Here is a 13339-nt window from a genome sequence, read left to right on the forward strand (position 1 = left end):
CCAAAACAACGGCATTCCAACCATTCTCAAGTTCTATTTTCCAGACCAATTTTCTAAGTCTTGCATCTTGCCCCTTAATATTTTGTCATTGGCCGCCACCCGTGCCATCTCCAATTCCAGGAAGGTGATCTGATCACTCGACAAAGACAGAGCTACCCCCAACTCTTTCAGTTCCATGCCCTGCTCCTTAATCACCTTGTCCACCTTAGCCAAGGTTGCTCGAATCGAGGATATCGCCATCTCAATCGGTTTCTCAAGGGTCCTCAGAGACCTCCCAGCGTAATTTCTGAAGCTCCACCGCTAAGATGCCTGTAAACATCTCAGCAGTTAGTGAAGTGGACCTTAATACCGCAGGAGCCTCTGCCATTTTCTTTACCAGACAGGACTCTCGAAACTTCCAAGTTCAAAGATAATTCTTTTTTTGCCTAGTCTGGTATCTTTTGGGCATCCCCTTAATGTGGGATACGTAACCATCAATACAAACAAACTTCAGCCCAAATTTCCCTCAAGAATTGGACAAAAAGGCTTAAGTAAAGTTATTTGGCAGGAGCACCTCGTGTGACTCCTCCCCTGCATGTCGCCACCGGAGTCCAATTTGCCACTTTTTTTTTTTTAAAGATGGTTAAACTCAAGTGATGTGCTAGTTTCTGCCTCAAATCCTTGGACTTATTGGAAAATGAATCGCATTGTTGCTCTGTGTGATCTTATGAGGAAACAGTCTTTGTCTACTCTCCCAAAGCTCTCCATAAATTTTAGGAGTCACAGTGAAATGTAGGTGAGAGTTTAAAAATCCATTACCTCACAGCAACAGAATATTCATGATTAATCCTTTCACAGACATCAGGTTTGGGTGAACTTTAGTTATTCTTTGAGGCAGTGCATTGTCCCTGTAATCTCTTTCAATAAATGCCAATAAAAGACCCACTGATCATAACTCACCATGAAATGAAAAATGAAATGAAAATCGCTTGTCACGAGTAGGCTTCAATGAAGTTACTGTGAAAAGTCCCTAGTCGCCACATTCCGGCGCCTGTCTGGGGAGGCTGGTACGGGAATCGAACCGTGCTGCTGGCCTGCTTTCAAAGCCAGCGATTTAGCCGAGTGAGCTAATTATAGTGAATGATAGTGAAGCATCAAAGAAGGAGGTGCCCATTCAGGTGGTTTGAGGTAAATGCAAGAACCATTTCTCAGTGTACTCTACGGTTTTATTATAGAGCTGCCACAGGCTGTGGTCAAACTTATATTCTGGGCCAGAAAATTAATATATTTCCATAAGGGAGCAAACTGCCAAACCGTGAATCATCACAGATACAAGGTCATGTCCCCAACTGGCATCCCATAATTTACAGTCAATTAATGCCTCAAGTGTCTTATTTGCACCAAACAAACAAATAGTTGATCGCTAGTGCATGAGAAAATGGATGCTGATTGATGGACAAGTCAGCTCTGAATGGTCAAGACCTTGCCATGGTGAATGCTTCAGGGAGCAACTGTGCCCCATGCCCATGTTTATTCAATGAAGATGCAATGTCTGGACATATTCTCTTAGCCTGCAGAAAACAGGTCCATGTAAACAGACACTAGTGTGGCGGCGAGAGGATCTCTCAGTAACTTCATTGCAGTATTAATGCAAGCCTACTTGTGTCACTAATAAAGGTTATATTATATATGTAGCTCTCAGCAAGTGTATCGCGAGCTAAACTAATAATCTTAAATTGGTTGTTAGTGTAATTCTTGGTACACAATTGTCAGCAAATTCTACCCAAACATACATTATGGTCCCGATCTTCCAGTCTCCAGATTGGAGAATTGGGAATTGTTTGAACATCAGATGACAGTTTCCACGTTGCCTGCAACTCTCCAAATATGCCTCCAACTCGGAGTTAGAGTTGGAGACTTCGGACGGTTCCAACTCACTTTAATAGATACCCAGGGGATGTTCGACAGAAAATTCCTAGTCTAACTCGTGGATAATGATACAACTGATCACCCTTTGTCTTGTAGTGTACATGATAGGATTTGTCCTCCTGATTCACTGAGGCTAAGTTTGCATGGGCTGCTCGAGACATACAAAAGTGAGGTCCCATATCTTATCTATGGCTGGTTCTGCACAGCATGATTTCGCCAAAGGTTTTTTCTGCTTTTTTAAATATAAATTTAGAGTACCCAATTCTTTTGTTTCCCCAATTAAGGGGCAATTTAGCATGGCCAATCCACCTAGCCTGCACATCTTTGGGTTGTGGGACGAGACCCACACAGACACGGGCAGAATGTGCAAACTCCACATGGACAGTGACCCGGGGCCTGGGACCGAACCTGGGTCCTCAGCGCCATGAGGCGGCAGTGATGACCACTGCACCACCGTGCTGCCCACAAACCAGTAAATTAAGATACCACTCTGTTGATAATATAGCATGTTGCTCAAATAAATAAATCCTGGAATAATCAAACGTTTGCATTTCAAAACTGAATAAGCTACATGTACAGATTAATGAACATGTAGAAAATAGAAGAATGTCAAGAATAGATCTTTTGGGGAACACCAGAATAAACAGTACAGGAGCAAGGAAAGAAAAGCTAGTGTAGGTTGATTTTCTGGCTACGACTGGTTATGCTCAAAAGAGCAGAGTACGTAAGCATTTAGTTTTTATTGTTGAACTGATAATACTTACTCGCTGCAGAGTATCTTCTAGTGACTGGATTGCATTATTGATTGCTTCTTGTGACACATATGATGATTCTCCATTACCCTGGATCTCCAATACTGCCATCTAGATCATCAAAAGTCAGCAGTGACCAATAGATTCACACAAATTGGACAACTGTATGTTAATTATTGTTAACCAATTATGATTGCCAGTATGGAAGTTCACTTCAGATTGTCTTTCTGACCTCCCTTCACACCAATAACTTAATTACATCACAAGTTAGCCTCTCAATGGACATTTACAATTCATAACAAAACCCACTCAATAGACTTTAAGAGTTTAGCATATTACAGCACAAGGTTAAAAATCTACATCCAATATAATTCACAATTCCTTTCAGCATACCAATATTGATTTGAGGATTAGTCCAACCATCAAGACGCTTGATTTATTGCGATAAAACTGCTGTTATCTTTACTTTTCTACTTTAATTATTTTCAATAAGTTTGCCTTGCACTACCCAGTATGTAGTTTTGTATGTCAGCAACCATCTAATTATGTCACCCACAACAGTGAGTGACAGTTCAACCATAGCATTAATGCCCAGCATCCACACACATGCACTTTACATTCACAGTGGTGTCAATGGATAGAAAATCTGAAGGAATTTTGGTGATGCTTCCGTTTCCTTGTTGAGGCATAAGGTAGTAAAATATAGCACCCTATTGTTAATGTTCCTGTTACGCTGCACAGCCACACAGCAGCAGCCTGAAAGGTTCATTTCAGGTTTGTGCGGTGATAAATAATGCATGATTTGGACATGCAAAAAAATTTAACAAAACCGTGCTTAGCAACTAAACTTTTAAATGGGGACATTTCTGACGACTGCCCCAGTTCAGGTCAAACTGGGATTTATTGACTGATATTGTGTTGCACGAGTGGGTGAATTTACCATCATCGGAACTCTGATTTTTTTTTTTCAAAGGTGCAATTTTATGACGTGAGGGGGATGGAAATTAAGTGCCATCCCTGAAAGTTAAGTATCAGTCTGCCAATGAACATACCTTCCCATCCCCAAGATCAATAAAGAGCATTGATCACTACTGAACCAACTATGTCAAGGAAATAACAGACGATGAAGTTACTGGGTTTACAATAGAAAGAAATTTTCCTCAGCCTTGAATAACTATCCTGATTGAATGATAGTGGCTAGAATAGAAAACAAAGTTTGTTTATATCATCTGTACACCAAGATTTTAAAGAGAAAAATCAACTGCCTGAACATACTGTACTAACATGATTAATAAAAGTGATAAAATTAATCTTGAGAGTGTCCAATTGAGGAAGAGAATAACTTTTCTGATTTCACTGCAATGCAGCCAACACCAGTTTATTTTAAATAATTCAGTTTCAGAAGATTTCTAACATTGATCACATACCTCTAATGCACACATTCCAAATGAATAAATATCAACTGCCGTAGTTACATTTGTTACAGCTGTAAAAAAGACAGTATATATTATTAGATTACCAAAAAAAATTGCACTTGCATTTTATGATACCCTAAGAAACAAAAACAGTACCATCCTCAACGCAGGAACTTCTCTTTCGGCTTCCTCTTTGCAAGCATGTACAAGACAGTTACAGGGATTGGATAGCACACATTTGAAAACGGGCCCTTTTAGGATTCATATCTAGGTTCAAATTCAGCAGGATTAATTGGATTAAAGACTTCAATCCCAACATTTAGAACATAGAACAGTACAGCACAGAACAGGCCCTTCGGCCCTCGATGTTGTGCCGAGCCATGATCACCCTACTCAAACCCACGTATCCACCCTATACCCGTAACCCAACAACACCCCCCCCCCCCCGCTAACCTTACTTTTTAGGTCACTACGGGCAATTTAGCATGGCCAATCCACCTAACCCGCACATCTTTGGACTGTGGGAGGAAACCGGAGCACCCGGAGGAAACCCACGCACACGCGGGGAGGACATGCAGACTCCACACAGACAGTGACCCAGCCGGGAATCGAACCTGGGACCCTGGAGCTGTGAAGCATTTATGCTAACCACCATGCTGCCCCTGACAGTAAATTATAGTTTTGCTTTAGATATTGTAGGTTTTGAAAGAAACTGGCATGTTTGGTGATCATATTGAGGCCAGACTGACTGGCCTCAAGAGTCAAATTACCACTTGCTTTGGCAGACATGACAGAAGGTGACTGCGACCAAGTCAGTCATTGATGGTTCATTGGCTCACTTTCTAAAAAAAAAAAGTAGAGTACCCAATTGTTTTTTTATACCAATTAAGAGCCAATTTAGCGTGGCAATCCACCTCTCCTGCACATCTTTGGGTGTGGGGGTGAGACCCACGGAGACACAGAATGTGCAAACTCCACATGGACAATGACCCAGGACTGGGATCAAACTCAGGTCCTCGGTGCCATGTGGTTCACCAGCTCACTTGAATGGGAATTTCAGTTATTAAGCTCGGTAGGAATTATGGTATTGAAGAAGATAATCAAAATCATAGATTAAAAAATTTTTTTAGAGTACCCAATTCATTTTTTCCAATTAAGGGCCAATTTAGCATGGCCAATTCACCTGCCATGCACATCTTTTGGGTTGTGGGGGCGAAACCCACGCAGACACGGGGAGAATGTGCAAACTCCACACGGACGGTGACCCAGAGCCAGGATCGAACCTGAGACCTCAGCGCCGTGAGGCAGCAGCATTAACCACTGCACCACCGTGCTGCCCTATCAAAATCATAAAGGAATGCAGGCATTGTCTGCACTTCCTGCAGTGCTGCTCATGAGCATCCCAATTTTCTCATCCGCCTCAAGGTGAGATTGCTTTCCATTTACCAAAAATGCAGAGTTTCAAATAAGTCAATTCATACTTCAGGCTCTGAAATGTAGCCTTGTCAGGGAACTAAATGCATTATATGACTATCTAACTGCAAGCTTTTGAGTTAGGGCTGTAATCAGGAGGTTGTGCTGTAACCATCTGCACAAAGCAATTATATGACATAAACAACACTGAAGGTTCTTTGTCTAATCTCTGGAGAAGGTTCCTGCTCAAAAGCTCAGTTTTACATCTGGTGCAAAGCCTTTTCAGCTGAAAACAGTTCCTCCTGCGCAGTAGCAGTTCCAATGTTGCACACTAGGGGCAATTTTGATCTCTACACAACTTAAAAAGCAGCAGTGGCTAAACTACCGTAAACGTGTCATTAAAACCATCTGTATGGACAAAGCCTTTAGCGCTTTCACCATCAATTCTGACAGCAGGCAGTACTGCAGCAGTTACACCATTCTGAACAAGTCTGACTTGTGCAGAAGAGTTCAGGAGAACTAGATGTCTTTCCCACACAGTAAACTTGGAACAATGTTCAATCAGAGCAACTTTTCTCCCATGCCTTCCACTTAAAACACATTAAATTTCTAATCTGGAGTAAAAAAAGCAAGGGCCTTTTGAAATAACCAGAGATCAAAATCTTTGGATTCTGGTTACTAGGACAGATTTCAATAACAGGAAAATTCGGCAAGCATTTCAGCCATTATTTAAGAACGATTTTTGTTGAACTGAGGGTGATATTAAATTAACTTTAACTGTAAAAACAAAATTGTTTCCTGAAATAAGAAACACCAAGATAACATTGTGAATTAACTGGATAGCAGAACGTCACATTGATTCCCTTTGCGAGTGAATGATTCCAAATATAACTGTTTGCAGGCACGTTCATGGTTAAAGGAATGTGGGTGGGAAAGGGAAACAGATCCACAATGAGGAGCTGTGGGATTCTATTTATATCCTACAAATAAATGGACCTAGTTTTTGTATAAGCATTTCAAGTGGATCACAACGGTCAAAGCCAGAAGTGGGACATATATAGAAACCCACAGCTCATCATTATCTTGTTTATGTCACATATCAGCTAAGTAACTAAACTAAAATAGCTTACATTCACAACAATACAAAAAACACATCAGCAATATCCCACATTCAGCAACAGATGGCATTTATTCAACTTCATTTGAAATGTCCTCCAAGGTGGCGACAGGTATATGGTAATGAAACGACTTATGTCCCCATTGTTAAATACCCAATTTAATCCATATTGTTACCATTGAGCTTAATTAGATTGTAAATTGATGTTTACCTCCATATTCTGGAGCAAAAAAGTGCAGGTTCTTCTGTTCCTCTCTACACGTTTTCACATGGTTGTTAATTGTATCAGGTGCAACTGTGAAAGATAAAAATGTTTGGAAGTTACAGAAAACCGATGAAAAGAAAGCATTATACAATATTGGTCTTCAGTATTCATCAGATTGCACAGAAGGGAATTTGTTCCTCCATCCCTACTCAAGGTGTTCACTCCTTGCCTGAATGTTGACTGCTCCAGTATCTCATACTTTCAAAATGAAAAATAGAAATCTTATTTTATGAAAAAAGTTATCTTCCTTTTCATTATTTTGTTGTCAATTTTCTGCTCATCGCTTCTAATGGGTGAAGGAGACTCCATGAATAACCCACCCAATGATGGTGGAGCACGAGTACAAGTATGTGCAGACGTATCAAGTGGCTGATCCATCTCGGCCTCCTTTTGAGATCCCAACATCACTGATGCGAATCTCAAGATAATCCAACTCACTCCACGTGACATCAACAAATGGATTGTTGCATTGGATAGAGCAAAGTCTATAAGTCCCAACATCCTGGCTGCAGCACTGAAGACTTGTGCTCCAGAATTAGCCATATCTCTAGCCAAGCTGTTCCAAAACAACATTGGCACCTACCCGGCAGTGGAAAATTGCCCATCTATGTCCTGCACCCAAAAATAGGACAAACGCAATCCAGTCAGTTAGTGCCCCATCAACCTACTTACAATATCAATCTACTTTCAATCTAAGTAATGGAAGGGATCAGAATAGCTCAATCCAGCAGCATTCACTCCCAATGCATAGTTTAGGTTCTACCAGGCAAAGTCTCTCCAGACCTCAATTACAGCCTTGGTCCAAACAGGGACAAGAGAGCTGAATTCCAGAGGTGAAGCAATAGTGACCATCCTTAATATCATGGCAACATTTACCAGGTGCGGCAGTAAGGCATCCTAGTAAAGTTTTTTTTTGACAAACATTTTATTGGAATCCTCGTAAAGTTTTAAAAAATAAATTTAGAGTACCCAATTATTTTTTTCCAATTAAGGGGCAATTTAGCGTGGCCAATCCACTTACCCTGCACATCTTTGGGTTGTGGAGGTGAAATCCACGCAGACACGGGGAGAATGTGCAAACTCCACACGAACAGTGACCCAGGGCCGGGATTCGAACCTGGGACCTCGGCGTCGTGAGGCAGCAAGGCTAACCCACTGTACCACCGTGCTGCCAAGAATCCTAGTAAAGTTTTTTTTATAAATTTAGAATACCCAATTCATTTTTCCAATTAAGGGGCAATTTAGTGAGGCCAATCCACCTACTCTGCACATCTTTGGGTTGTGGGGGCGAAACCCACGCAGACACGGGAGAATGTGCAAACTCCACACAGACAGTGACCCAGAGCCAGGATTCGAACCTGGGACCTCGGCGCCGTGAGGCAACAGGGCTAACCCACTGCGCCACCGTGCTGCCCTTAGTAAAATTGAAGTCGTGGCAATCAAGGGAAAAAGCCTCCAGTGCCTGGAGTAGTGCTCAGTACAAAGATGATGGGGGTTATTGGACAGCAAACATCGCAGCCCCAGGATATTGTTGGAGTTCCTCAGCGCATTATTAGCAGGCCAACCACCTTTAGCTGCTGCACAAGATTAGAAGTGGGAGTGATGCAGCACAGTATTCAGTTCCATTCACAACTCCTCAGAGAATGAAGACGCCTGTGCCCAAATGCAGCAATAAGGGGCTGGTTTAGCACAGGGCTAATTCGCTGGCTTTGAAAGCAGACCAAGGCAGGCCAGCAGCACGGTTCAATTCTCGTACCAGCCTCCCCGAACAGGCGCCGGAATGTGGCGACTAGGGGCTTTTCACAGTAACTTCATTTGAAGCCTACTTGTGACAATAAGTGATTTCATTTCATTTCACCTGGAAAACATTCAGCCTGGAGTTGATAAATGGCAAATACCACTTGTGCCATAAAAGTTCCAGGCAAGGACCATCACTAACAAGATGGTCGAATCCCCCATCAACATCCTTGAGGTTGCCACTGACCAGAAATTTACCTGCTCCAGCCACATCCATATAAGATGGCTGCAAAGTGGATGATTCTGCAACAAGTGACTCATCTAACTCCCCAAATTCTTAACGTGTACATAACGCAAGACAGGGGCGCAATGGAATGTTCTATACTTGCCAACCTTGGTTGGCATCTCATCCACTACCAAACTCTGGTTGCATTGTGTACCACATCCTTCATCATACAGGATACTGAAAGGCCTGGATAGAGTGGACGTGGAGAGGATGCTTGCAGGATCCACTTGTAGGAAAAACTAGAAGCAGAGGACACCATCTCAGGCTAAAGAGACAATCCTTTAAAACAGAGATGGGGAGGAATTTCTTCAGCCAGAGGGTGTTAAATCTGTGGAACTCTTGTAGCAGAAGGCTGTGGAGGCCAAATCACTGAGTGATTTGAAGACAGAGATAGATGGGGGAAGCACAATGGCACAGTAGTTAGCACTGCTGCCTCACGGCGCCACGGTCCCAGGTTCAATCCTGGCTCTGGGTTACTGTCCGTGCGGAGTTTGCACATTCTCCCCGTGTTTGCGTGGGTTTCGCCCCCACAACCCAACGATGTGCAGGCTAGGTGGATTGGCCATGCTGAATTGCCCCTTAATTGAAAAAATGAATTGGGTACTCTAAATTTTTTTATTTTTTTTTTTAATTTAAAAGACAGACATAGATTGGATCTTGATTAATAAGAGGATCAGGAGGAGTAGGCAGGAGAACGGGGGAGAAAAATATCAGCTATGATTGAATGGCGGAGCACACTATGGACAGAGTGGCCTAATTCTGCTCTATGTCTTATGGTCTAACTCACTCAGGCCTCTGTCAGCTCCTCATACTCCCAACTTCTACCACCTAGAAAGATACGGGCAGACGGAAACTCAACACCTCCGTCGCACACTATCCCAACTTAAAAGAGATGATCACCATTCCTTCATTGCCACTGGTTAAAACCCTGAAACTCCATCAATAGCACCCCCTAAAATTACACCACACAATCATAGCAGTTTCAAGATGATGGTGGCCTGCCACCTTCTCAAGAGCAATCAAGGATGGATATTAAATTCATGCCAGTGGTGCCTACATCCCATGAAAGAGTGAAAATGTACTATTCGATGAGCTGCAGATTATTTGACTACAGGGAGCACGAGAAGGAAACCAACACCTAATCAAGATCCAGACATGGGCACTAATGCCAAAAGAGCAACCTGGAAAAGGATTCATGCCAAGTTTCATCCTATCCAATTCTTCAAACGACAATTTAATGCCACCCAACATCCAATAATAATCATCTTTAGTAGTGTCACAAGTAGGCTTACATTAATACAATGAAGTTATTGTGAAAATCCCCTAGTCGCCACACTCCGGCACCTGTTTGGGTACGCCGAGGGAGAATTCAGAATGTCCAATTCACCTAACAGCAAGCCTTTCGGGACTTGTGGGAGGAAACCTGAGCATCCGGAGGAAACCCACGCAGACACGGGGAGAAAGTACAGACTCCGCACAGACAGTGACCCAAGCCAGGAATCAAACCCGGGCCCCCAGTAATGTGAAGGCAACATTGCTAACTACTGTGCTATCATGCCGCCGAAGCCGAGTCTACTGAATTTGAGCAGTCAAGATCAACCTAGGACATGCTTAATTTCTACAAAAAGGAATATTTGGTGCTCTGATTTAGCTGACCAAATGTTGACTTTGCAAGATGACCAGGACCAAATCAATAAATCCCCAAATGCAAACCTAACTACAGTTCAAGCAATCCATTGAAATGACTTAGTTTGCAATGTAACGTCGTTGTTTATCGTGAATCTACAAAAACTTTCTATTTTCAACTTAAAGCATCATGGAATATACTTCTAACAAATTTAAGGGCCTCTGGATGCAAGGTTCTTATTTAAACATTTATGCATGTTAACTATTTCATCAGTCATATTTTTTGCTTTAAAAAAAATGAACACAATCTTTCTACTTTAGCTGTAGAATAAGTCAATTTGGCAATTTTAAGATTACGAATTTTTAAAGAAGGGTAATTTTATGTCAGGATGCTCAGTAAAAACAGAATGTATACTTCACCTAAATTACTATAACAAACTGGACAATGCTGTGCTTTTCATTTCCAGAATTTAGTCAATCTCAGAGTGAAAGTTTTTTTTGGCACAGCAAATCTGACAAGATTTGTTCCAACAAAACAATTCACTGTCTGTGCGGAGTCTACACGTTCTCCCCGTGTCTGCGTGGGTTACCTCCGGGTGCTCTGGATTCCTCCCACAGTCTAAAGACGTGCAGGTTAGATGGACTGGCCATGATAAATTGTCCTTCATGACCAAAAAGGTTAGGAGGGGTTATTGGGTTACGGGGATAGGGTGGAAATGAGGACTTAAGTGGGTCGGTGCAGACTCAATGGGCTGGATGGCCTCCTTCTGCACTGTATGTTCTATGTAAATCTATGTGAAAATCGCTTATTGTCACGAGTAGGCTTCAATGAAGTTACTGTGAAAAGCCCCTAGTCGCCACATTCTGGCGCCTGTCCGGGGAGGCTGATACGGGAATCGAACCGTGCTGCTGGCCTGCTTGGTCTGCTTTAAAAGCCAGCGATTTAGCCCAGTGAGCTAAATCAGCCCCTGATAATGTCCACATGTATAATGTGATAATGTAAATTGTTAAATAAAATTGCTACCTATTCCAGCACCATGTACAGTCAGTTGTCCAGTTAGCCTTCACCAATATGAAGTACCGTACCTGTTTTTCATGATTACTCAGTATCAAGCCTAAGAAAAGTTTTATTAATAGCTATTAAAAGTTAAAAATTCATGATTTACAACTGGTTTTGTGCCTCAAATCTAACATTTCAACAGGTAGATAAGTTTCAATTGCTTGACAGCATGGGAATAACTCTGCAATTGGTTTCGGATCTTGATTACAATATGGTGCAGGAGGCCGCCATTGGGCTCATTGAGCGTGCACCGCCCCTACAAAAGAGAACCGTATCTCGGCCGCTCTGCCACCCTTTCCCTGTGACCCCGTAACTTTGAACATCTTTGGACACTAAAGGGCAATTTAGCACAGCCAATCCACCTAACCTGCACATCTTTGCACTGTGGGAGGAACCCGGAGGAAACCCACGCAAACAAGGAGAGAATGTACATACAGACAAGCTATTCAAGCCAGTCACCTAAGGCCAGAATTGAACCTGGGCCCCTAGTGTAGTGAGGCCGCAGTGCGAGCCACTAAATTGTCATTGATTGTTAACTTTTCAGATTGGGAGAAAAATGCAGAGTCAGAACACATTTAATGATGATCAAGCTGCACCTGATCAGTCTCCTCTTTTTTTCCCACATTTTCTATCAAATTTACACCCAACAATAATCAGTTACAAGTGTAATGTCAATACCCATATTAATAACAACCATCCCATCCTCCCACCAAACCCCAAACATTAGCCCGCATGTTAACTTGAACAAACAAAAAGGAATCAGGAATCACCCATAGTCACCATTAACACAGTCTCCCTCGCCCCAACCCTCCCAGCCCCCAACCCCCCTAATGTTCAATGTGATCCAATTCTCAAAAGTGCATAATGAATAACGCCCATGAACTGTAAAACCCCTCCAACCTTCTACTCAGTTCAAATTTGATGTTTTCAAGGTCAAGAATTCCAGCAGGACCCCCCTGCCATGCCAGGGCACGGGGTGGCGACGTTGATCTCCACCCTAACAGGATCCACCTTCGGGCGATCAACGAGGCGAAGGCTACAACATCTGCCTCCGCACCCGTTTCCAACCCCGCTTGGCCCGATACCCCGAATAGGGCCTACCGAGGGCCCGGGTCCAGTTTCACATGCACTACTTTAGAGATTACCCATAAAACCTCCTTCCAGTAATCCTCCAGCTTGGGACAGGACCAAAATGCATGCATGTGGTTAGCCCCCCCCCCCCAAGCAATGTTCTCACACATCTTATACCCCCTCAAAGAGCCAGCTCAACCACGCCCTTATAACGTCTGTTCTATACGCCACTTTCAGCTGTATCACCCCTAACCTCATACACTAGGTGGAAGTGTTCACCCTCCGGAGCACCTCACACCAGAACCCCTCCTCCATACCCCCTCCCAACTCTTCCTCCCACTTTGCTTTGTTCTCTTCTAGCTGCGCCTTCTCCTCCAAAATAGTCCCTTAAACCGCCAATACTACATTCTCCAGTCCCCCCCCCTCCCCATCGTCAGCACCTCCTCCAGCAATGTGGAAGCCGGCTCTCCTGGGAAGCTCTGTATCTCCTTTCTGGCAAAGTCTCAAACCTGCATGTATCTAAATATTTCCCCCTGTGCCAGCCCATACTTCGCTCCCAGCTCTTTCAATCCTGCAAACAGACCCCCAATAAACAAATCTTTTAGTGCCCTAATTCTTTTCTCCTCCCATCAACTAGACAGAATTAAGTGGTTACAAAGGTAGCGTGCGGGAATTCTTATATTCAAGTA

The 13339-nt window shown here is 42.9% G+C and overlaps 1 protein-coding gene across 2 annotated transcripts in view; it reads right to left on the reverse strand.

The window, feature by feature from the left end:
• Positions 1-13339, reverse strand: part of nrbp1 (nuclear receptor binding protein 1) — a 112701-nt gene that overhangs the window by 26580 nt on the left and 72782 nt on the right. For both annotated transcript variants that reach the window (XM_038816237.1, XM_038816228.1), the window contains 3 exons: positions 6817-6900; positions 4088-4146; positions 2673-2771 (listed from right to left, as the gene is read on the reverse strand). In XM_038816237.1, coding sequence (XP_038672165.1) covers positions 2673-2771; positions 4088-4146; positions 6817-6900 — 242 coding nt within the window. The remainder of the gene's footprint in view (positions 1-2672; positions 2772-4087; positions 4147-6816; positions 6901-13339) is intronic.

This window comes from Scyliorhinus canicula, chromosome 1, assembly GCF_902713615.1.
Source record: "Scyliorhinus canicula chromosome 1, sScyCan1.1, whole genome shotgun sequence".
Lineage (NCBI taxonomy): Eukaryota > Metazoa > Chordata > Chondrichthyes > Carcharhiniformes > Scyliorhinidae > Scyliorhinus > Scyliorhinus canicula.